This window comes from Aotus nancymaae, unplaced genomic scaffold, assembly GCF_030222135.1.
Source record: "Aotus nancymaae isolate 86718 unplaced genomic scaffold, 86718_ANA_hifiasm-v0.15.2.pri h1tg000076l, whole genome shotgun sequence".
NCBI classification, from domain to species: Eukaryota; Metazoa; Chordata; class Mammalia; order Primates; family Aotidae; genus Aotus; species Aotus nancymaae.
Genome location: NW_026988491.1, coordinates 24,351,022 through 24,375,388, shown reverse-complemented (window position 1 = coordinate 24,375,388; position 24,367 = coordinate 24,351,022). Strand labels below are relative to the sequence as shown.

General features: G+C 56.4%; 1 protein-coding gene and 1 pseudogene across 9 annotated transcripts; one reads left to right on the top strand and one right to left on the bottom strand.

The window, feature by feature from the left end:
* The first annotated feature begins 6,702 nt into the window (after positions 1-6,702).
* DENND6B (DENN domain containing 6B) lies at positions 6,703-24,158 on the top strand. Of its 9 annotated transcripts, XM_012434355.3 has the most exons (20): positions 6,703-6,879; positions 14,086-14,124; positions 14,199-14,241; positions 15,133-15,245; positions 15,792-15,872; positions 16,465-16,570; positions 16,687-16,766; positions 16,852-16,914; positions 17,166-17,221; positions 19,079-19,201; positions 19,299-19,394; positions 19,486-19,580; positions 19,707-19,772; positions 20,095-20,159; positions 20,248-20,337; positions 20,536-20,589; positions 20,911-21,020; positions 21,106-21,208; positions 21,311-21,385; positions 21,466-24,158. In XM_012434355.3, the coding sequence occupies exons 1-20, from the start codon at positions 6,703-6,705 to the stop codon at positions 21,586-21,588; spliced, it is 1,758 nt and encodes a 585-aa protein (XP_012289778.2). In that variant the 3' UTR covers positions 21,589-24,158. The 9 variants fall into 9 exon arrangements, with proteins under 9 accessions (XP_012289778.2, XP_064224331.1, XP_012289774.1 ...); XM_012434351.3 differs by lacking the exon at positions 6,703-6,879 and having other exon boundaries at positions 13,761-14,124; positions 15,117-15,245; positions 15,830-15,872; positions 16,510-16,570; XM_012434350.2 differs by lacking the exon at positions 6,703-6,879 and having other exon boundaries at positions 13,761-14,124; positions 15,117-15,245; positions 15,830-15,872.
* On the bottom strand, positions 17,727-18,447 carry LOC135271227 (putative uncharacterized protein FLJ46204; annotated as a pseudogene).
* Positions 24,159-24,367: the final 209 nt, after the last annotated feature.

Below are 24,367 nucleotides of genomic sequence, written 5' to 3'. Positions count from 1 at the left end.
GTCTTTAAAAAAAAAAAAAAATTTAAAAATTAGCCGGGCATGGTGGTGCATGCCTGTAGTTCCAGCTACTCTGGAGGCCGAGGTGGGAGGATTGCTTGAGCACCCTTAAAAATTTTAAAAATTAGGCCAGGTGCAGTGACTCACGCCTGTAATCCCAGCACTTTGGGAGGCCAAGGCAGGTGGATCATGAGGTCAAGAGATAGAGACCGTCCTGGCCAACGAGGTGAAACCCCATCTCTCTCTTTTTTTTTTTTTTAAAGACAGGGTTTCACCATGTCTGTCAGGCTGGTCTTGAACTCCCGACCTCAGGTGATCCGCCCGCCTTGGCCTCCAAAGTGCTTGCATTACAGGGATGAGCCACCGCGCCCGGCCCAAAACCTCGTCTCTACTAAAAATACAAAAATTAGGGGCCGGGCGCGGTGGCTCACGCCTGTAATCCCAGCACTTTGGGAGGCTGAGGCGGGTGGATCACGAGGTCAAGAGATGGAGACCATCCTGGTCAATATGGTGAACCCCGTCTCTACTAAAAATACAAAAAATTAGCTGGGCATGGTGGCGCATGCCTGTAATCCCAGCTACTCAGGAGGCTGAGGCAGGAGAATTGCCTGAACCCAGGAGGCGGAGGTTGCGGTGAGACGAGATCGTGCCATTGGACTCCAGCCTGGGTAACAAGAGCGAAACTCTGTCTCAAAAAAAAAAAAAAAATTTACAAAAATTAGCTGGGCATGGTGGCGTGCGCCTGTAGTCCCAGCTACATGGGAGGCTGAGGCACGAGAGTTGCTTGAACACAAGAGGCGGAGGTTGCAGTGAGCCAAGACCGCACCACTGCATTTCAGCCTGGCGCCTGGCAACAGAACAAGACTCTGTCTCAAAAAAAAAAAAAAAAAATTTTTTTTTTTAATTAGCCGGGTATGGTGGTGCACACCTGTAGTCCCAGCTACTCTGGAGGCTGAGGTGGGAGGATTTCCTGAGCCCTAGTGAGCCATGACCATGCTGTTATACTCCAACCTGGGTGACAGAGCAAGACCTTGTCTCTAAATTAATTAATTAAAATAAAGAAGGAACAGGCCAGGTGTGGTGGCTTACATCTATAATCCCAGCACTTGGAGAGGCTGAGGCAGGAGGATCACTTAAGGCCAGGAGTTTGAGACCAGCCTGGACAATACAGTGAGACCCAGTCTCTAAAAAATTTTTTTTTTTTTTTTTTTTTTTTAAGACGGGGTTTCACCATGTTGGTCAGGCTGGTCTTGAACTCCCGACCTCAGGTGATCTGCCCACCTTGGCCTTCAAAGTGCTTGGACTACAGGCCTGAGCCACCACGCCTGGCCTCTAAAAAATTTTTTAAAAGTTAGTCAGGTATGCTGATGTGTTCCTGTAGTCCCAGATTCTCAGGAAGCTGAGGTGAGAGGATTACTTGAGTCCAGGAGGTCGAAGCTGCAGGGAGCTGCGATTGCACTACTGTACTCCAACCTGGGCAACAGGGTAAGACCCTGAAAGAAAGAAAGAAAGAAAGAAAGAAAGAAAGAAAGAAAGAAAGAAAGAGGCCGGGCGCGGTGGCTCAAGCCTGTAATCCCAGCACTTTGGGAGGCCGAGGTGGGTGGATCACGAGGTCAAGAGATCGAGACTATCCTGGTCAACATGGTGAAACCCCGTCTCTACTAATACAAAAAATTAGCTGGGCATGGTGGCGCGTGCCTGTAATCCCAGCTACTCAGGAGGCTGAGGCAGGAGAATTGCCTGAACCCAGGAGGCGGAGGTTGCGGTGAGCCGAGATCGCGCCATTGCACTCCAGCCTGGGTAACAAGAGTGAAACTCCGTCTCAAAAAAAAAAAAAAGAAAAAAAAAGAAAGAAAGAAAGAAAGAGGAAGGAAGGAGAGAGAGGAAGGAAGGAAGGAAGGGAGGGAGGAAAGAGAGAGAGAGGAAGGGAGGAAGGGAGGGAGGGAGGGAGGGAAAGAGGGAGAGGAGGGAACAGGAGGGGAAGGGGGAGGGGAGGAAGGAGAGAAAGGAAAGAAAAGAGAGAATAAGGAAGGGAGGGAAGGAGGGAGACAAAGAGAAGAAAGGGAGGAAGGGAAGGTGAAAGAGAAAAAGAAAGGAAGATAGAAAAGGAAGAAAGAAGGAAAGAGGGCCTGCCATGGTGGCTCATGCCTGTAATCCCAGCACTTTGGGAGGCTAAGGCAGGCGGATCACCTCAGGTCAGGAATTTAAGACCCGAACAACGTGGTGAAACCTGTCTCTACTAAAAATACAAAAAGTAGCCAGGCGTGGTGGCACGTGCCTGTAATCCCAGCTACTTGGGAGGCCGAGGCAGGATAATTGCTTGAATCCGGGAGGCAGAGGTTGCAGTGAGCCGAGATTGCGCCATTGCACTCCAGCCTGGGTAACAGAGCAAGACTCTGTCTCGGAAAAAAAAACAAAAAAAAACTTAGAAGGGGGTTCCTTCCCCAAGGGTGGGAGTTCATTCCTTGTTAGAGAAGTGTGGATGTGTCCAGGATGTTCCCTGGATTGTCCTGGGGTGGGGCTGATCCACAGCCACTGAGTAAGAGGCTGGCGGGCAGGAATGCACCCCTCTAAGCGCAGGTGGGCCAAAGCTGGAAAATCAACCTCCGAAGTGCCTGTGAGGCTCACTGGGAATCTGTCCATGGAGTTGGCACTGAAACTCAGTGGGAGGCTATCCCCAGGGGTGGCACCAAAAGGTGGTGAGGATGAGTACAGATGCAACATTTCAGAAGAGATTAGCCGGGCACAGTGTGCGCTGGCAGCCACGCAGCAGGAGCTGGAGGAGAAGGAATGCAGGTGGGCGCTGGGAAGCCCCTTCCTCCTGCACCCTCTCCTGGCAGAGCTTCCCAGGGGTGGTCTCGAACCCCAAAGTGCTGGGATTACAAGAGTGAGCCACTGCGCCCGGCCAGCATGTCATATTTTTGGTTAAAAGATGCAACATTGAGACCGAGCGTGGGCGGTGGCAGCGCAGGCGGGGCCTCCTCAAAAAAAAAAAGGACAACATTGTACTCCAGCCTGGGTGACAGAGCGAGACTCCATCTCAAAAAAAAAAAAAAAAAAAAAAAAACGAAAAAGAAAGAAAAACATATAGATCAAGGGAACAGAATAGAGGATACGAAACCCTCAAGATTATCATCAATTGATCTTTGTGATGGAAGTGCTAAGTTTATTTATTTAGAGATGAGCTCTCACTCTGTTGCTTAGGCCGGAGTGCAGTGGTGTGACTACAACTCACTACAGTCTCCAACTCCGGGGCTCAGGCAGTCCTCCTGCTTCAGCCTCCCGAGTAGCTGGAACTACAGGCATGAGCTACCACACCTCGCTCCTAAGTCAATTTTATGGGGAACAATATATTTTTCAATAAATGGTATTAGAATAACTGATTGTCCATATTTAAAAAGAAAGAATTTAGGGTCGGGTGCGGTGGTTCAGGGCTGTCATCCCAGCACTTTGAGAGGCCAAGGCAGGCAGATCATAAGGTCAAGAGATGGAGACCATCCTGGCCAACATGGTGAAACCCCATCTCTACTAAAAATACAAAAATTAACTGGGCATGGTGGCGCGTGCCTGTAGTCCCAGCTACTCGGGAGGCTGAGGCAGGAGAATTGCTTGAACTCGGGAGGTGGAGGTTGTAGTGAGACAAGATCACGACACTGCACTCCAGCCTGGCAACAGAAAGAGACTCTGTCTCAAAAAAAAAATCTGAAATGAGTCTTGTGGGACTAAAATCCAGGTGTTAGCTTCTCTTAAGAAGCTCAGGGGAAAACCTGTGTCCTCACCTTTTCCAGCTTGTCCTATATCCCTTGGTCCATAGAGTCTTCTTCCATCTTCAAAGCCAGCAGCTGAGCGTCTTCCAGGTTCTCGCTCAGATCCCAGCATCACATCGACTTCTCTGACTCTGACTCTAAGCCTCCTACCTCTTTCTCTTTCTCTTTTTTTTTTTTTTTGAGATGGACCAGGCTGGAGTGCAATGGTGCAATCTTGGCTCACTGCAACCTCCGCCTCCTGGGTTCAAACGATTCTCCTGCCTCAGCTTCCCGAGTAGCTGGGATTACAGGTGCCTGCCACCATGACCGGCTAAATTTTGTATTTTTAGTAGAGACAGGGTTTCACCATGTTGGCCAGGCTGGTCTCTAACTTCTGACCTGAAATGATTCCCTCCACCCCTCAGCCTCCCAAAGTGCTGGGATTACAAGGTGTGAGCCACCACACTCGGCCTATAGCTACTTTTAATTATATACAAATTAAGGTGCAAGTTATTCAGAAAGTTTTAGAAAAAGGGCAGTAACTTTGGGGTGGTTATTGTGGGAAGGGGCAGTAACTTGTGGGCACTGCCATGGCAGTGGTAAGCGGAAATGGCACTGGTGGGTGTGGCTCACGGAGAGGCAATTTTGCTTCTTCCCTGTTTCAGGCAGTCTTTAATCTGGTCTGGAGTAAAGTTCTGCCTCCTACGTCAAAATCAGAATACATCTTATAATGATGGCATGCAATAACCATGGGAAAAGAAAATGCTCAAGACCATTAGTAATCAGGAAAATGCACATTAAAAACACAGTAATAGCCAGGTGCTGTGGCACATGCCTGCAGCTACTTGAGACTGAGGTGGGAGGATCTCTTAAGCATAGGAGTTCCAGGCTGCAGTGAGCTATGATCACATCACTGCACTCTAGCCTGGGTGACAGGATGAGATCTCTTCTCTACAAAATAAACAAAATTTTAAAAATCACGAAATCCCATTACTCACTCACTGGACTGGCTAAAATAAAGACGCTTGGCAATACCAGTTGTTGGTAAAGATGTGGAACAAACAAAACACTCACACACTGTTGGTAGGAATGTTTTTAAATGTACGGCTGCTTTGGGGAACGCTAAACATATACCCAGGCTATGCCTGAGCAATTTGGTTTCTATGTATGCCCAAGAGAAACGAAAATGAGTCTGGGTAACGTGAGACCCCATCTCTGAAAAAAAAAAAAAAAAAAAAAATTAAGAAACATAATGGGGCATGGTGGCGTGTGCCTGTAATCCCAGCTACTTGGAAGGCTGAGGCAGGAATCGCTTGAATCCAGGAGACAGAGGTTGCAGTGAGTCAAGACTGTCCCATTGCACTCCAGCCTGGATAAGAGCAAAACTGTCTCAAACAAACACCAAAAACAAATAAAAAACAATACGGATATGTGCTGCTTAATGGTGAAGTTATGTCCTGAGAAATGTGTCATTGGGCGATTTTGTTGTGCAACAAACCTAGAAGGGACAGCCTACTCCACACCCAGGCCACATGATCCGAACAACACGTGGTAATCTTTTATTTATTTATTTAGAGATGGAGTCTCCCTCTGTCACCCAGCCTGGAGTGCAATGGCGCCATCTCGGCTCACTGCAACCTTCCCCTCCCGGGTTCAAGCGATTCTTCTGCCTCGGCATCCCGAGTAGTTGGGACTACAGGCGCGTGCCACCACTCCCGGCTAATATTTGTATTTGTATTTTTTTTTTTTTTTGCGACGGAGTTTCGCTCTCGTTACCCAGGCTGGAGTGCAATGGCGCGATCTCGGCTCACCGCAACCTCCGCCTCCTGGGTTCAGGCAATTCTCCTGCCTCAGCTTCCTGAGTAGCTGGGATTACAGGCACGCGCCACCATGCCCAGCTAATTTTTTTGTATTAGTAGAGACGGGGTTTCACAATGTTGACCAGGATGGTCTCGATCTCTTGACCTCGTGATCCACCCGCCTCGGCCTCCCAAAGTGCTGGGATTACAGGCTTGAGCCACCGCGCCCGGCCTAATATTTGTATTTTTAGTAGACACGGAGTTTCACCATGTTGGTCAGGCTGGTCTCGAACTCCTGACCTCGTGATCTGCCACCCCACCTCGGCCTCCCAAAGTGGTGGGATGACAGGAGCGAGCCACCGCGCCTGGCCAAAACGTAGTCATCTGAAGGGCCCAGCACAGTATATGCGGCCCGCGTTCCAAGGAAACGCCACGAGGCCCACGACTCAAAGGCGTGCCTCACTAAGTTACCGACAGCCGCAAACTGGCCCTTCCACGCTGGGCCGCGAGGTGCAGAGGCAGGGGCTCTGCGGACCACAGCGGGGTCCAGGGGTGAGGGAGGGAGGGAAGGGCTCGCCGCAGGTCCCCGCGATTCCCCCGGAAAGTTAAACTGCAGAGGCGCCGCGTGGACACCCGGGGTTAGACGCGATCCCAGGCCGCGCCGGCCCCAGGGAAGCGAGCGGGGGTCTGCTGCGGTGCCTGGGCGCTCAGTGAAGACGCCATGCCGCCACGAAAACGTCCGCGACGCGGTTGCGCGGTGGGGCGAGGTGGGCGGGCCGGACCTGCGAAGCCCGACGAGCCCGGCACCGACTAGCTCCGGCCTTGCTCTGCCTCCGCGGTCTGGCCGCGATGCTCCGGCGAGCCCCGAGCCCCGGGGCCGCCCCAACTCTCTCGGGCCTCGGACGGAGCGGGGACTGGAAGGCTCCGGACCTGCTGCTTCGGCGGAAGTCCTCCAGCAGGCTCTGGCCGCTCTGGCCCGCGCGCGCCCTGCTCGCTAGTGCTCTGGGCCGCGCCCGGGCGCTGGCGCTTCTTCGGCATTAGGGGGCGCGAGGCCGCGGCAGGGCCGCTCTGGGCCGCGGCGGCCGCTCGACTGCTCCGAGGCGCGGTCCCGACGCGCACCGCCCCCGCCCGCGTTCCCCAGGCAACCCGCGGCCGCCGCCATGGACGCGCTGTTGGGCGCCGGGCCGCGGCGGGCTCGCAGCAGCCTGGGCGACGCTGGACCTGTGTCTTCGTGCCGCGCGGCGCGGACCCCGGCGGCACCCTGGGCGCGCTTCTCCGCCTGGCTGGAGTGCGTGTGCGTGGTCACCTTCGACCTGGAGCTGGGCCAGGCGCTGGAGGTGAGCGGGCGCGGGCGCGCGGACGGGCAAGGCTGGGCCGCCCGGGGCTGGTCTCGCCTCGTTCGGGACCCGCGGCCGCCGCCTCCTGGAGGGGCCTTTTCCCCGGGCTCCAGAAGCGTTTCCCAGGCCAAGGAGGGAATGCGAGTCGCTCGGAGCGGGGTCTTGTCTTCACATTGGGGTGGAGATAGGGACCCTGCGCTTTGCCTAACCTACGTCGTACTCCTTCGATTTTTCCCTGTAAATATCTCACATCTCCCCGCTCCGTTCCTCACCGGAGCAATGACACCTTCATACCTTCAGTGGCTCCCGCCAGAGTCCCGGGCTCACCCTCCGACCCGCATCCCATCCCTGGGCCTGGGCAAAGCTGACGGCTCCTTCTGCAAGAAAGGTCTCGGATCCGTTTCTTTGCTGCCGTCACTGATGTCATTCCCGCCCCAGCTGCACCCCAGCGTTCATCCTTTGTGGCTCTCCTGCTTAAAATCCTGCGGCGCCTCCTCGTTCACCTAGAATCAAATCCAGACCCTACGGGCCCCTGCTTGGCCTTATCCCTCCACCTGCGTCTTGTGGTGTTCTTGCCCTTGGGGGTCTGTTCACTGGCTGTGCCCACGGGCTTTGGTTGTGGTCTTCCTGCTGCATGCCGGGCTTCCACCCACCTACCGGCACAGGCAGCTTCTCTTCCTCCAGGTGTAGACTCAGGGAGGCCCTGCAGGATGATCTTCTCTGTGTCCTGTGACACACACCACAGAGCTGACCAGCGCAGGGGAGGCCCACCTGCAGGGGGAGGGAGGCTTCCCGGCACTGGCGGAATGAACCTCCTGAGAGGTAGTGAGCACTCCATTACTGCACATGTCTAAGATGAGGCCAAATCGTCATCATCAGGAAAGCCAGTTAGCATGTCTCTGTGGTTGGGAGATGCTTTCTAAGGCCCTGCTGAACTCCAAGAGGCCACAAGAAGCCTAAAGTCTTCTAAACAGAAAAGCATAACTCCAGCACCCTCTGGAGCCCCTCCCACCACACACCATCCCCAGCGGGTGCATGGCCTCAAACAGCACCACTGCGTGGCGGCTGAGTACCAAGAGGCATGGTGATCTGCCCAGTGTTGAGAGCCCCTTTCTTAGTTCAATACTGTCACCCAAATTGCTCCCCACAAGAGAAGTTAAGAGGTTGCTCTTTCTTAAGGCATTCTCATGTGTCATTTTCTAAAACCCATTCAGAAAGTTATTTCCGAACTGAGTTGAAGGCTGTGTGTTCTTGGACTCCTTAGCTTTTGCTGGGGATGCTCAGCTTGGACTGGGAGCATGCTCAGCTGGTGGGGTGTTAGGGATGCCGGGCGACAGGTGTCTGAAACCCTCCGTAGCAGTGACCTGGGCACCTGCAGCTCATTGAGTCTGTGCTGGCAGGGCTGTGGGGTGATGTGTCCAGCTTGAGAGGGGTTGGGAAGGACTGTGGGATGACGAGTATAGAAGTCAGCTAAGGAAAGGCCCTGGCTCTGCCTTCTCAGCTCTTGAAAACTCACCCCTTGGGCTGGGCACAGTGGCTCCCGCCTGTAATCCCAGCACTTTCAGAGGCCGAGGCAGGATAATCACTTTGAGCCTAGGAATTCCACACCAGCCTAGGCAACATAGTGAGACCCTGTCTTTTTTTATTTTTATTTTTATTTTTTTTTTTAATTTTTATTTTTAAAGACGGGGTTTCACCATGTTGGTCAGGCTGGTTTTGAACTCCCGACCTCAGGTGATCGGCCTGCCTTGGCCTCTAAAGTGCTTGGATCACAGGTGGGAGCCACCACGAGACCCTGTCTCTACCAAAAATAAAAATAAATGAGCCAGGTGTGGCAGCTTGTACCTGTAGTTATAGCTACTCTGGAGGCTGAGACCGGAGGATTGTTTGAGCTCAGGAATTCAAGGCTGCAGTGAGCCATGATCACCACTGCACTCCAGCCTGGGTGACAGTGAGAACCTGTCTCAAAAACAAACAAACAAAAAAGGCTAGGTGCAGTAGCTAATGCCTGTAATCCTGGCACTTTGGGAGCCCAAGGTGGGAGGAGCACTTGAGCCCAGGAGTTCTAGACCAGCCCGGTCAGTATAGCAAGACCCACATCTCTACAAAAAATACAAAATGAGGCCAGGCTCATTGGCTCACACCAGTAGTCCTAACACTTTGGGAGGCCAAGGTGAGTGGACCACCTGAGGTCGGGAGTTCAAGACCAGCCTGACCAACGTGATGAAACCCCGTCTTTATTAAAAAAAAAGAAAAGAAAAAAAAATTAGGTATGGTGGCACACACCTGTAGTCTCAGCTACTTGGGAGGCTGAGGTAGGATAACTGCTTGAGCCCAGTTGGAGGTTGACCCTGTTTCTTAAAAAACAAAAACAAGGCCAGGCACGGTGGCTCATGCCTGTAGTCCCAGCACTTTGGGAGGCAGAGTCAGGTGGATCACCTGAGGTCAGGAGTTTGAGAGCAGCCTGGCCAAGATGGTGAAACCCCATCTCTACTAAAAGTACAAAAATTAGGCAGGCGTGGTGTTGTGCGCCTGTAATCCCAGCTACTCAGGAGCCTGAAACAGGAGAATCATTAGAACCCGGGAGGTGGAGGTTGCAGGAGCGGAGATCATGCCACTGCACTCCAATATGGGTGACAGAGACTGTCTCAGAAAAAAACAAGAAAAAAGCAAATTTTTTTTTTTTTGAAAGGGAAAATTTACCTCTCCATATCCCAGCTCCCTCAGAAGACTCTGGAGTGAACTCCGGTCAGTTAGAACACCAATTTCACTGTGGCAGCCATGCCCTCCCAGGCAGCAGGTCCCATACCTGAAATCTTAGGATGCTTTTATAGTCTTAAAAATTATTGGGGGCCGGGCGCGGTGGCTCACGCCTATAATCCCAGCACTTTGGGAGGCCGAGGTGGGTGGATCACGAGGTCAAGAGATCGAGACCATCCTGGTCAACATGGTGAAACTGCGTCTCTACTAAAAATACAAAAATTAGCTGGGCATGGTGGTGCGCGCCTGTAGTCCCAGCTACTGGGGAGGCTGAGGCAGGAGAATTGCTTGAACCCAGGAGGTGGAGGTTGCGGTGAGCCGAGATCACGCCATTGCACTCCAGCCTAGGTAACAAGAGCGAAACTCCGTCTCAAAAAAAAAAAAAAAAAAATTATTAAGGACCTCAAAAAGCCTTTTTTAAAAAAATATATGAGGTATATCTATCAATGTTTACTAGGCGTAAAAACCAAGGAAATTAGCTGGGTATGGTAGCACAGGCCTGTAGTTCTAGCTACGTGGATGGCTGAGTGCAGGAGTTATGAATCCAGCCTGAGCAACATAACAAGACCTAGTCTCTACAAAACAGTGTGAAAATCAGCCATGTGTGGTGGTATAGGCCTGTAGTCCCAGCTACTCAGGAGGCTGAGGTGAAATGGTTGCTTGAGCCTGGGAGGTGAAGGCTGCAATGAGCTGTGTTCACACCACTGCACCCCAGCCTTCGTGACAGAGTGAGACCTTGTCTCAAAAAACATTTTTGAGAGTTAGAGGGACTGGGCACAGTGGCTCAGGCCTGTAATCCCAGCACTTTGGGAGGCCAAGGTGGGTGTATCACAAGGTCAGGCATTCGAGACCAGCCTGGCCAATACGGTGAAACCCTGACTCTACTAAAATACACAGAAAAATTAGCCAGACTTGGTGGTGCACGCATGTAGTCCCAACTACTCAGGAGACTGAAGCAGGAGAATCACTTGAACCCAGGAAGCAGAGGTTGCAATGAGCTGCGATTGTGCCACTGTACTCCAGCCTGGGTGACAAGGTGAGACTCCATCTCAAAAAAAAAAAAAAAAAGCAGGGGATGAGGAAAAGAAAAAAAGAAATAATATAAAAATAGAAAAAAAACTAAGAAAATGTTTTTAATTGTACGAACCTGAGGAAATTAAAAAATATTACTTCATTGAAAAAATAACATCCTATATATTAAAATACAACCATATTTTTCAAAACAAAAACAATTTATTGAGAGGAGTGGCATCTTTTCACACTTCCACAGGCCTTATTAATATCCGGCCATGCCAGGCGCAGTGGCTCACAAAGTAATCTGAGCACTTTGGGAGGCTGAGGCAGGCGGATCGCAAGGTTAGGAGATCGAGACCTTCCTGGCTAACACGGTGAAACCCCTTGTCTACTAAAAATACAAAAAATTAGCTGGGTGTCGTGGCGCGGGCCTGTAGTCCCAGCTGTTCAGGAGGCTGAGGCAGGAAAATCGCTTGAACCTGGGAGGTAGAGGTTGCAGTGAGCCAAGATTTCACCACTGCACTCCAGTCTGGGTGACAGAGTGAGACTCTGCCTCAAAATAAATAAATAAATAATAAAATAAAATAAAATGGTCAAATAGAAAACAGCTGGATTTGGCCAGGCGTGGTGGCTCTCACCTGTAATCCCAGCACTTTGGGAGGCTGAGGCAGGCAGATCACCTGAGGTCAGGAGTTTGAGACCAGCCTGACCAACATGGAACAACCCTGTCTCTACTAAAAAATATAAAATTAGCTGGGCGTGGTGGTGCATGCCTGTAATCCAAGCTACTCGGGAGGCTGAGGCAGGAGAAATGCTTCAACCTGGGAGGTAGAGGTTGTGGTGAGCCGAGATCGTGCCATTGCACCCCAGCCTGGGCAACAGAGCGAGACTCCATCTCAAAAACAAACAAAAAACCAGCTGGATTCTCATCAGCGCTGCATTCAGCCCACCAGGACAGGACATGCTGCGGCTTCTGGGAGCTACGCTGTACACGAGGGCGAAGATGAGAAGGAGACTCTTGTGTATGAGAAGAGCTTTGACCCCGGGGACCACAGGGGTGGCCAGGCCATACCTTGAGAACCACTCCCTGGATGTGCCTTCTCCAAACCAAGCTCCCACCCTGGTCTTATTCAGGGTGACTAGTGACCAGGAGCAGGGACCTGTGCAGGCTGGCTTAGGGGAAAAGGGCAAGGCCCTCATGGAACACCGAGCCGGGCACAGCCTGACCTGGGAGGCCTCCTGCCCTGAGTGGCAGCTTTGTTAGTCTCTCACCTTAGTCTGGCCAGCCCCGGGTGGCTGACCTCTGGCTTAGCAGTCAGCTCCAGGTTGTACCTGGACCCCAGGGCTACTCCCAAAGAGGGTGAACCTGTGAATGTGGATTCCTCTGGTCAGATGTGCCAAGGGGCCCCTGGGCATGGGCATGGAGCTCAGAGGCCACAAGCGCCTGTGACTGGCAGACCAGATGCAGAGCCCTGAGCTCAGGCAGAGGGTGCCTGCCTTTCCTCAGCCCTCCTCAGTGCAGACACACGAAGGCTCAGCCTGAGTGACCAAGTGGCCCTGCCCCTCACAGAACTATCCCGAGGTGCCCCTGTGGGTCCCGCCTACCCCCACCTCCCCATCGTCCTCCTTCTGACCCCTCCTTGGTGCCTGTTTAGCTCCCCTCCACCCACCTGTCTAGTAGACCTCACAGACCTCTTCACACGTGCAGCACTGTATGTGGGGAGAGTGTTTTGTACCAGGTGCTGGGAGGCAGAAGGAACCAGGACATGGTCACTGCCTTAAAGAGACTTACTGTGCATCGGAAGAGGCAAAGCAGGATCCCAGCAGCAAGCCCAGACCAGACAAAAGGGCAGAGCTATTTTAATAGCAAGCTGGGCGTGGTGGCTCACGCCTGCACTCCCAGCACTTCAGGAGGCTGAGGCGGGAGGATCGCTTAAGCCTAGAAGTTCAAGGCTGCAGTGAGCTGATTGTGCCACTGTGCTCCAGCCTGGTCATGGAGCGAGACCCTGTCTCTCAAAAACACAATAGCAGATGCGTTCATCCAGGGCATGGCATTGTTGGGAGGACCCCAGGGCTCAGCTCCTCACCATCTGGGGGCTCAGGGCACACATAGGAAGAAGCCACATTACAGCCTAAACCCAACTCTGGAGAAGTTGGGCGGATGGGATGAGGAGGGCACAGTGTGCAGGTGCCCTCCCGGCAGGCTTCAGACACAGCTCAGGAGACACTGCAGGGCCCACTGGGAATGGGGCCCCTGGGGGCTCCCTACAGTGAAATTCGACCCACTGGCCTGGGCTCCCAGGCTCGCCTGCCCCACCTGCCGCCTCTGTCTGCGCACACCTGTCTTCCAGGTCATTCAGCCCCTACCTAGCATCATGCTCTCCCCAACTGTCCACTCCTGGGGGTGCAGGGCTTGCCCAGCCGGGCATTCTCCAGGCACTACAGGTGGGGCACAGGGCCTAGCAGGGGGAGGGTGGGTGAAGACAGCTGAGCAGGATGGGGAGAGGGCCTGACAGAAGTTCCCATCTGGGGCAGGGGTACTGCTGGGCCTGTATCTGAGCAAAACCTGGGGGAGCAGCACTGCCGGGGCCCTCTGGCTTGCGGGGTGGTGAGGGAGGTGGGGGAACAGCCAGGTAGGGCCCTGTGACCGTCCTGGGTGAGGGGGGCCTCTGGGTCCCTGAAACACTGCCCCCTTTTTTTTTTTTTTTGAGATGGAGTCTTGCTCTGTTGCCCAGGCTGGAGTGCAGTGGCTCCATCTTGGCTCAGTGCAAACCTCCGCCTCCCGCGTTCAAGCAATTCTCCTGCCTCAGCCTCCCAAGTAGCTGGGATTACAAGCGTGCGTCACCATGCCTGGCTAATTTTTGTATTTTTAGTAGAGCCAGGGTTTCACCATGTTGGCCAGGCTGGTCTCGAACTCCTGACCTCAAGTGATCCACTTGCCTCAGCCTCCCAAAGTGCTGGGATTAGAGGCGTGAGCCACTGTGCCCTGGCGAAGCTGTGCCCTTCTGATGCTGTGAACAGATGTTGGGCTGATAGGGGCAGGGGGGCCCAACGGCAGTCTGGGCAAGAGGTGGTTGGATGGCTGTGAGGACCAGGGGTGTGAGAAAGGGGTCTGGAAGCCCATCCAGTTGTGCTGGCCTCTTACTGAGGGTCCTGGGGAGTAAAGACGCCTCCAGCTGGGAGGGGAGTTGCCCTTGGCCTGGTGCCTGGTGCCTGGAGGACAGAGGATCTAGTCAGCAAGGAGCCAGGCATCGTAGCCAGAGAAGGTGGTGTGGGGAGGATGCAGCACACTGATGGAGCCAGCACCGTGGGCACTAACCTGCGCCCCACAGGCGCTGCAGCTGCTGGGACAGTCCCAGCCCAGCGGATGCCATCGGGGGTGTCGCCTCTGTGAGCAGATGGCATCACCAAGCACTCTGTCTTCCTCCGCAGCTGGTGTACCCAAACGACTTCCGGCTCACAGACAAGGAGGTGAGTCCTGGCCCTCTTGGGAATGGACGTGACCCAGGAGTGAGTCGGCCCTCACTGGGTTTTGTATGTTTCAGAAAAGCAGCATCTGCTACCTGTCCTTTCCCGACTCACACTCAGGTAGGTGACCCCACCTTTCCTGGGGCTGGACATGAAGCCAGCTGGGAGTCCCTGTAGCCCAGGCCAGGGGCATCACAGCTGCCTAGGCTGTCTGCGGTGCACAGAATGCTGCAGGGTGGGCAGCACCAGCCCCATGCCCACTCAGCATAGGCTCCCAGATCCCCGCATTGCAGCAGGGTAGCCAGGTCCCCAGGCACATGTGGAAGGGGTGTATCTGGGCAGAGGGACCAGTAGTCAGTCTCCTACACCCCACACAGTGGCCACCAGGAGCAGGACCCCCCTCCCGCTCCCACTCCAGGGGCACAGACGTCCTGGTTTTCTGTCTCAAGCAGGTCGAGCCAATCTCTCAGAGAAGTTGAAGGTGCTTCTCTGTGCAAATATATTCTTTTTTTTTTGAGATGGAATCTCGCTCTGTTGCCAGGCTGGAGTGCAGTGGCATGATCTCAGCTCACTGCAACCTCCGCCTCCTGGGTTCAAGTGATTCTCCTGCTTCAGCCTCCTGAGTAGCTGGGACTACAGGCTCCCTCCACCACGCCTGGCTAATTTTTTTGTATATTTAGTAGAGACAGAGTTTCGCCATGTTGGCCAGGATGGTCTTGATCTCTTGACCTTGTGATCTGCCCACCTTGGCCTCCCAAAGGGCTGGGATTACAGGCGTGAGCTACCATACCCAGCCCTTGTATGAATATATTCTAAGACCCTAGGTACAGGACATGCAGGAGTCAGAATAGGAGCCCACTGGGAAACAGACCCCTTGGGCTGGGCATTCTTTCTGGGGCATTTTTACCAGCAGAGTCCAGGCTCACAGGGCCCTTGCCCCCAGTCCCCAGCTCCAGGGCCTGCAGGAGAGGCTCCTGGCCCTGACTCGATGGTAGGGCGGCCCCTTTTCAGGCTGCCTTGGAGACACTCAGTTCAGCTTCCGCATGCGCCAGTGTGGAGGGCAGAGGAGCCCCTGGCATGCCAGCGACAGGCACTACCACAGCAGGGCCCCCGTGGCGCTGCAGGTGAGCACTGGGCTGCCTCTCTGACCTGCTTCTCCTCCCCTGCTCCCCACGGGCCCTGCCAGGGTCAGGCTGGTGTGAGAAGCCCCTTCAGAGTGCCTGGGCCTTGTGTGGCAGGAGAGGAGCTGGCCAGGCCCCACTGGTCCTGCAGTCCCAGGCACCAGCCCCAACTGCGGATGGGCCAGCTCTTCCAGGGTCTCTCCAGGGTCCTTGGGGCTTTTCCTTGGCACCACACATCCATGGCTGGGCATCTGCATAGTTGAACAGGGGCCCACGCTGGTCTCCCAGGGCTCCCAGCCCCCGAAGCTCCTCTCCACCACACCAGCTGATTCCCTGCTGTAGCAGCAGGGGTATTACACACCTTCTGAGCCCTGGACCTCCTGGCTTGCCTCTGCATTGGTGGCCAGAGGGCAGTGATAGCAGCTCTAGGAGCCTCCTGGTTCTCCAGGCTCCCATCTGCCACAGTTCCTGCCTATTTCTTGCCATTTACAGCGCTGGGCCGGGTGGTCTGGGTGGGGCATGGCCTGGCTGACACCTCGCTCCTTCCAGAGGGAGCCAGCACACTACTTTGGCTATGTGTACTTCAGGCAGGTGAAGGACAGCTCTGTGAAGAGGGGCTACTTCCAGAAGGTGAGTTGCTGGGCTACTAGGCTGGTGCCTTGGAGAGGCAGGAGCTGGCAGGCAGCAGGAGGGACTGGGGGGCAGGCAAGGGGTCCTGAGCCTCCAGCAGTGCCCACTCCTCCTGCAGTGCCACCTGGGCTGTGTCCAGCTCTCCTTGCGGCCCTGCTACCCTGTCCTTGCCCGGCGGCACCCAAGGCCCTTCTGTCCTGGTCCAAGGTGTTCCTGCCCCTCCCTGCTGGCTGGTGGGTCATCACACTGTCAGGGTTAGGACAGCCCAGCCTGGAAGCCATATGCCGACAGTGAAAGCTGCTCAGCCTCAGGGAGATCATTCCAGAAATCCTGGGCACCATGCATGTGTTTCCCCCGAAGGCCCTAGGGTCCAGCCCCCGCCCCGGCTGCTGCCCAGGGAGTTCCGTGTTGGGTTTTCTCCTAATAATATGGGGTCTGAGGCTGTTCGGGGCAGCTGTCCTGTGGAGTTGGTAGGATGTACTACCCGGGGCCAGCTCCAGGTAAGCTTGGCTTCAGGGGTCTCTGTGGGCTCCTGAGTGGCTGGGATGAGACCTGGTGCTGGGGGCCTCTGACTAGCCCTGTGACCCCACAGTCTTTGGTGCTGGTGTCCCGCCTACCCTTTGTCCGGCTGTTCCAGGCGCTGCTAAACCTGATCGCCCCTGAGTACTTTGACAAGCTGGCACCCTGCCTGGAAGCAGGTGAGTGGCTATCAGGTGTGCCCATCACGGTCTCATCATCCCAGCTGTGGCCCCTGGTGGGCCCGGCAGCAGCCTCTCCTTGGGGAGGGTCCTGATGCTGGCTACTGTATCCACAGTGTGCAGTGAGATCGACCAGTGGCCGGTGCCCGTGCCTGGGCAGACCCTGAACCTACCTGTCATGGGTGTAGTTGTCCAGGTGAGAGCCAGCTGGCTGGGGAGCAGACTTTGCAGGTGCGTGGGGATGCCCTGCTCCCTCCGGCAGCTGCTCCCTCCTTCCCCAGGTGCACATCCCATCCAGGGTGGACAAGTCTGAGTCCAGTCCTCCGAAGCAGTGTGACCAAGAGGTGGGAGCTGAGGTGGGGGCTGAGCTGAGAGAGCTGGGCTTCACCCAACCGAGTCCTGCTCCTGGGCTGGATGGTCACACCTGCCTCCCTGGTCCACCCTGTGGTCGTGAGACCCAGGCAAAGCCATGGGCTGTGTCTTGGTGTAGGGCTGGGCGCTCCCCACCCTCCCCTGTGCTGTGAGGCAGGGGCTGCTTGGGGCCCAAGGGGTGCCAGCCTTGCCTTGGCCCTGACCTACCCTCTCCTCTTCTCAGAACCTGCTGCCAGCCCCAATGGTTCTTGCTAGTGTCCACGAGCTGGACCTGTTCAGGTGAGCCCCCTAGGGTGCTGCACACTGCTTTGGGGTAGCTCAGCTTTGTGTGCATGTGCATGTATGTGCGTGTGTGTGTGCACGTGTGTGTGAGTGCATATGTGTGTGCATGAGTGTGTGCATGAGCGCGTGTGTGTGCATGTGTGTGCACGTGTGCATGAGCGCATGTTTGTGTGAGTGCATGTGTATGTGTGTGCTAGTGCATGTGTGTGCGCGAGTGCATATGTGTGCATGTGTGTGCCAGAGTGTATGTATGCACGAGTGCGTGTGTGTATGTGTGTGCGTGAGTACCTGTGTGCATGAGTGCCTGCATGTGCACGTGTATGAGTGCACGTATGTGTGCATGTGTGTGCAAATGCATGTTTGTGAGTGCGTGTGAGTGCATGTGTGCACGAGTGCATGCATGTGTGCAAGTGCATGAGTGCATGCGTGTGCATGTGTGTGAGTGCACGTGTGTGTGCGAGTGTGTGTGCATGTGTGCGAGTGCATGTGCCAGTGTGCGTGTTCATGTGAGTGCGTGTGTGTGAGTGCATGTGTGCACGAGTGCATGCATGTGCATGTGTGCGAGTGCACGCATGCGCGTGTGTGCGAGTGCACGCGTGCATGTGTGTGCGAGTGCATGTGTGTGCGTGTGTGCATGTTCATGAGTGCGTGTGTGCATGTGTGTGCGAGTGTATGTGCCTGTTTGCATGTTCATGTGAGTGTGTGAGTGCATGTGTGCACATATGTGCATGTGTGCGAGTGCATGTGTGTGCAAGTGCATGTGTGCATGTTCATGAGTGCACGTGTGTGTGTGCGAGTGCATGTGTGCACATGAGTGGATGTATGTGCATGAGTGCACATGTGTGCGAGTGCATGTGCATGTGTGCATGTGCACGAGTGCATGCATGTGCATGTGTGTGTGCATGTGTGCGAGTGTGTGCATGTTCATGTGAGTGCATGTGTGCGAGTGCATGCGTGTGCAAGTGCGTGTGTGCATGTTCATGTGAGTGCAAGTGTGTGTGCAAGTGCATGCGCCTGCATGTTCATGTCAGTGCATGTGTGTGTGAGTGCATGTGTGCACATGAGTGCATGCATGTACACGTGTGCGAGTGCATGTGTGTGTGTGTGCATGTTCATGTGTGTGCACGAGTGCATGTGTGTGTGCACATGTTCATGTGAGTGCATGTGTGCATACATGTGTACATGAGTGTGTATGGCCAGTGCCATGTGGGGACTGCCCAAGGGAGGCAGTGCTCATCCTGATTAACCCTTGGAGCAGTTCTGCAAGGAAGAAAGGAGAATTATGCAGAAGAGGAAACAAGTGCCCACATGTCTGCAGCCAGCGGAAATGGGCACAGTGGGCAGGAGGTTCTAGAAGGCAGGTGTCAAGGAGAGGCTGTCAGGAAAGATTCAGTACCTAAAGCCACCCTCTCTGCCTCTGGGCGAGTCTGCAAGGGGGCCTAGACCTTGAGACCATCCTGCTCTGTGCTGGGCCCAGCAGGAGCCAGGGCTGCACTTGGAGTGGGCACAGGGTGACTGCAGGGGTCTGGGCAGGTATGCTCCCCAGCCCAGGTCAGCAGCCCCTGCCCCGGCTCTGGGGCCGTCTCAGGACTGCCGGTCCCTCACAGGTGGGTCCAGGTTGAGTCCACCATTCCTGGGCCCAGGCCCAACACAGGTAAACTAGCAGAGCTTGGGGTGGCCATGGCAACCGAAGACACTCTCACATCTTCAGAAATCTGTCTTCACCCTGGGTCGATGTGCCCTGTTCACCAGTGCGTGGGCCTGGGCCAGCCCGGGCAAATGGGTGGGAGAGTGGGACCAGGGCCAGGAGTCTCAGCCCTGCCTGACCTCCCGGACCATCCTGCCCGGCGCCAGGTGCTTCCGGCCTGTGCTGACTCACGTGCAGACACTGTGGGAGCTCATGCTTCTTGGGGAGCCCCTGCTGGTTCTGGCACCCTCGCCTGATGTGTCCTCGGAGATGGTGCTGGCCCTGACCAGGTACCGCCTTGCCTCAGTCCCAGCTGGGGGTGCTGGACCATCTTAGTTGTGCCTGGGCCGTCCCTGCCTCACTTGCTCCTGCCGCCCCTGCCCACAGCTGCCTGCAGCCCCTGAGGTTCTGCTGCGACTTCCGTCCTTACTTCACCATCCATGACAGTGAGTTCAAGGAGTTTACCACACGCACGCAGGCCCCGTAAGTGCTGCCTCCACCCCGCCACTCTCGTCCTCACTCCACCTCCTCGGGCCTCTGTCTCTGCCTCTTCTCTCTCTCTCTCTCTGTCTAGACCAAACGTGGTCCTGGGAGTTACAAACCCTTTCTTTATCAAAACACTCCAGCACTGGCCCCACATCCTCCGAGTCGGGGAGCCCAAGATGTCAGGTAAGGCTCCTGGGGAGGTGCAGGGAGTGGTGCTGAGAAGCCTCATTGAGTGTGGGACCGCCTCAGAGCCTGTAGGGATGGCCAGAGCTGTGGGCACTGAGGCCTGGCCACCGGCGTGTCTCGTAGGAGACCTGCCTAAGCAAGTCAAGCTGAAAAAGCCTTCAAGGTTGAAGACCCTGGACACCAAGCCAGGTCTGTGTGCCCCTAGACCTGGAGCCCCTCCACTGTGGAGGGGCTTGTCTTGTATCTGGAAGGTCTCCCGGGTGGGGCAGCCAGGCCTCCAGACTCTTGCTTCTCTTCCAGGACTCAGCAGCAGAGCTCAGAATCCTCAGGGGGAGGGGGCTCTCTTCTTCAGTGGGTGTCTGTCTGGGGTGGGGTGGGTGAGGTTTTCAGGTGCAGCCAAGGCCATGGGGCTGCAGACAGATGAGACCCCACTCTGGCTCCTCTGTGGGGCTGCAGGAGTGTGGGAGGGAGCCCCTCAAAGGGCAGGGTGCCAGCTGTGCCCTCCCGCCAGGCCTCTACACCGCTTACACAGCCCACCTCCACCGCGACAAGGCGCTGCTCAAACGGCTGCTCAAGGTATGGGTTGGTGGAGTGGGGGCTGGGGATGCAGGGAGCCTGGTGTGGTGTGAGGCACAGCAAGGGCCTCGCCCCTTCTTCCCTGCAGGGCGTGCAGAAGAAGCGGCCATCAGATGTGCAGAGTGCCCTGCTGCGGCGGCACCTCCTGGAGCTCACACAGAGCTTCATCATCCCCTTGGTGAGGCACGGGGCTGGGGGAGCACGGGGCTTTGGGGCATGGGGCTGGGGGGCATGGGCCTGGGGGGCATGGGGCTGGGGGAGCATGGGGCTGGGGGGCACAGGGCTTTGGGGCATGGAGCTGGAGTGCACGGGGTTGGGGGGCATGGGTCTGGGGTGTATGGGTCCATAGGCTCACTCCCCTCCCTTCCCCACCCAGGAGCACTACATGGCCAGCCTCATGCCCCTACAGAAGAGCATCACACCCTGGAAGGTGGGGGTCCTGGGGGGTCCAGGGAGTGCAGGTTCCATCACCCGCAGGAGGGAAGGTCTGGAGCAGACAGAGCAGGAGGCCATGCCTGTGCAGGAGCCATAAGGCTCAAGGCCGTCATGTTTGTGAAACTGGGGGCCACAGGGCAGGAGGCGGACAGGACCCTTGGAGGGGCTCAGGGCCTGTTCCTGGGAAGGGCTCTCCCGGATCTGTGTCAGGCAGGGTGGGGGCTGGGGGTCTTCAGGTGTGGTGAGGAGTGTGTCTGTGAAGCGTGTCGGGTGCAGGCCTCAGTTCCCACGTGCTGGACCCCCACCCCCCTCTCAGACTCCCCCCCAGATCCGCCCCTTCAGCCAGGATGACTTCCTGCGGAGCCTGGAGCATGCTGGGCCCCAGCTCACCTGCATCCTCAAGGGCGACTGGCTGGGTCTCTACAGGTGGGTGGACGGTGGGTGCAGGTAGTCTGTGCCCCTCCTTGGTCCACAGGGTCATCCCAAGGCCCCTGCCTGTCACTCCCCACAGGCAGTTTTTCAAGTCCCCCCATTTCGATGGCTGGTACCGGCAGCGGCACAAGGAGATGGCCCTGAAGCTGGAGGCCCTGCACCTTGAAGCTATTTGTGAGGCGGTGAGGGAGACTGGGGGTTGGGGATGCAGAGCATGGTGGGGTGGGCACAGGCCCAGGGCAGGGGAGGGCCTTGCTGACAGCGGACCCCATCTTACTCTGTAGAACATTGAGACCTGGATGAAAGACAAGTCTGAGGTGGAGGTCGTGGACCTGGTCCTGAAACTGCGGGAGAAGCTGGTAAGATGCCTCCCAGCCTTGTCCCAGTGCCACTGGCCTGGCACGGAGCTATGCCTGCCCTGACCACTGCTGCCCTGCAGGTGCGGGCTCAGGGCCACCAGCTCCCTGTGAAGGAGGCAACGCTGCAGCGGGCCCAGCTGTACATCGAGACGGTCATCGGCTCCCTGCCCAAGGACCTGCAGGCCGTCCTGTGCCCTCCCTAGGACAGAGCCAAGGGCCATGGTCCCAGGAGCCTAGGTCTGCCTGAGCCTCCCTCTCTCCAGTGGCCACGGCACTGGGCCAAGCACGAGCTCCCCTTCCTTGGCCCCCCGCCCAGACTGCAGGCTCCCCTTCCTGCACCACCATTGTCTCAGCAGTAAAGGCGACATTTGGAACCACAGCATGGCCCTGACCATAGGGATTATGCGCAGGCTGAGCCTTGCCTCCTCCTGGGCCCCACCTGGCCTCCGCAGACTGCAGGCTGGGCCGGGGGCGGGGACAGGCTGGGAGCCCTCACTGATGTGGGTGTGTCTACCGTCTGACCCTCCCGGTGCCCATCTGTTGGCCCCCAAACCCCCTGAGCTGTGTGTGGTGCTTCCTTCAGCCCGGCAGGCTGCCCAGGACAGGAGGGACCCTCTCCCGACATAGCCTCCCCCCGTCTTGCCTGGGGATGGGAGGGTACTTTGCACATAGTCATCAGCTCAAGAAGGGGAGAGATGGCTTTGCAGTGTGAAGAGTTCTGCCCACCTCCCCTAGTGCCCCTCTGGGCCCCCGCCTGCCTAGGGCTGTGGTCTTTTTGGAGGTAGGGGATGGGCAGGGGGCCATGTGGGGCCCAGTGCTTCTGCTAGGAGAGCTGGCTCAGCCTGGCCCTTGGAGGGTCCACAGCACCTTCCTGGCTCCCAGTCCTGGAGCCCCCACCAGGCGCCAGCTCCGTGCTCCGGCCTGAGAGGTGGACAGGGCCCCTGTTGTCTGTGCGTGTCCATCCATCCCCACATGCAGCCAAGGGGCGCTGGACTCCGGCCTGACCCTGCCTCTGGCTGGAGCTGCATGTCTCCCTTTCCTTGATAAGGGTGAGGGTCCCAAGAGCCACCTCTGAGTCATGTGCACCCCCACGTGACACCTGCAGGCACTGAGCCCTGTGATGTACAGTGCTGACGGCACTGTCGGGGCTCCGGACCGCCAAGCCTCGCTCAGCATCACACACTGTGTGCCTGGGATAGGTTCCCTGACCGCTCAGACCCTCACTTCTCTTCTGAGAGATCCAGAGATCCATGCAGATGCCTGACAGTGCTGGGAGGGCCCCCCCTTGGAGACTGGGCCTCGTGCCCTGCAAGGCCAGGCGGGTGCTGGCTGGGGGACACAGGGCTGGGGCAGGGACTTTTCATTTTCTTCTGAGGCCCCCATTCAGTGCGATGTACTGTGTGCGTTCTCATTGGTGCTCTCAGACCACAGCCTCCAGCGAGGCGGTGGACAGCCGTGCACTTCTTGGCCACTTCAGTGCAGGGTGTGACCGAGCCACGAGGACTCCGGGATCAGGTGTCAGGCACCAGGTTGTTCTTAGAACTTCGTGCATGTCGACTTGCCCAGCCTGACTACAGCCCTGGACAGCCTGTCCCTGTCCCCATTCTACAGACAAGGACACAGAGGCAGTGGGGAGGGTGACGAGGGGACTGTTCAGCCCAGATGTCTGGTGCAGGGGCCCAGGACGTGGCCACGTTAAACAGAGCACGTAGAGGCTGAGGCGGCAAATCCGTTCTGTGGCACTGGCAAGCTGGGGCCTGAGGATGAGAAAGGTCCCGGCCCCAGATGCAGCTTGGCCTGCCCCGACTGTGGCATGGGGTGGCCTCCCTGCTGAAGGCTTGGTCTCTAGCAGGTCTGCAGAGATGCTGGCACTTCCTTTGTGGCCAGGTGGAATGCTGACCTCCGTAAGATGGGACCTGGGGGACAGTGCAGTCCCTGCCATCAGCTGCCCTCCATCAGGGCCCTCTGCAGAAGCCCCGTGCTTATACCGGCCCCCTGAGGACCATCACATCAAGGTGTCGGGGCAGCTTGGGAAGAGGACCCACCCTTCTCTCAACTGTGGCCTGATTTGGGGAGTGCACCCCATGTACCAGGCAGCCTGTGCTTCCCCATACCACAGTCTCGTCTCCCTGGGCTTTGTGAGGGCTGCAGACCCGCAGGGCTGCAGGGGAGGGACTTCAGGCTGGTCTCTGAGAAGCCCCCAGGGACCCTGGCTACTGTCTGTCCAGAAATGCACAATCAGATTTCCCTGGAGGGCTCTGGTGAGGCCACATAGCAGGGAGGAAGGCTTGGTGGGCACTGGACCAGGTGGGCAGCATTGCACTGGGCAGAAGCCAAGGCTGAGGGGAAGGGTACTGTCCCAGCCACTCTTCCTCAGGGCCTGTCCCTGCCTGTGCAGAAGAGCCTCAGGGTGGAATGTGGCCTGAGGTACGCAGTGAAAAGGCAGGAAAGTCCAGACTGCTCTACCCCTGGCCAGAGTGCCAGCCCCCGCAGGCAAGAGGGCCTGTGCTGGGCAGAACTTAGCTGGCCAGGATGAGGACTTCTGTGGTCACTGAGGCCTCCCGAAGGATGGGGACCACAGGGTTTAGAGGGTGGAGAGGGCTGGGAGCAGGCTGGAGCAGGCCTGGGGGCTGAGGGTACACATAGGGCCTGCTCAGGGACAGGAAGGACAGCTGCTCACCCTCAAGCTTCCTGTCGGCTATTTAAAGACCCTTTTAGTCTAGAATAGTGGCCTTCCCACGGTTTGGCTATTAAAACGTCCTTTTGTGACACAGTGCTTGTCTTTTAACTTCTTTTTTTGATAAAAAGTTGGCAGCCTTGTCAGACCCTGGTAATTTTGGGGTCCTCTTCAGCGAGGGGGATGGTGGCCGAGATGTGGGTTGTGGTTCAAGGCCCAAGGGAAGAAGTGGCAGGAACCAGGCCTGGCTGCTGGAGGGCGGGAGAAGGCAGAGACCAAAAGATCTAAGTCAGATGGGAGGAGTT

Bases quoted from the DNA above. Each gene is read 5' to 3' on its own strand.
- DENND6B (XM_012434355.3), top strand. From the start codon at position 6,703: ATGGACGCGCTGTTGGGCGCCGGGCCGCGGCGGGCTCGCAGCAGCCTG. The intron at 16,915-17,165 runs GTGGGAGCTGAG...TCCTCTTCTCAG, and splicing joins CGAAGCAGTGTGACCAAGAG to AACCTGCTGCCAGCCCCAAT. The intron at 19,395-19,485 runs GTAAGTGCTGCC...CTCTCTGTCTAG, and splicing joins ACCACACGCACGCAGGCCCC to ACCAAACGTGGTCCTGGGAG.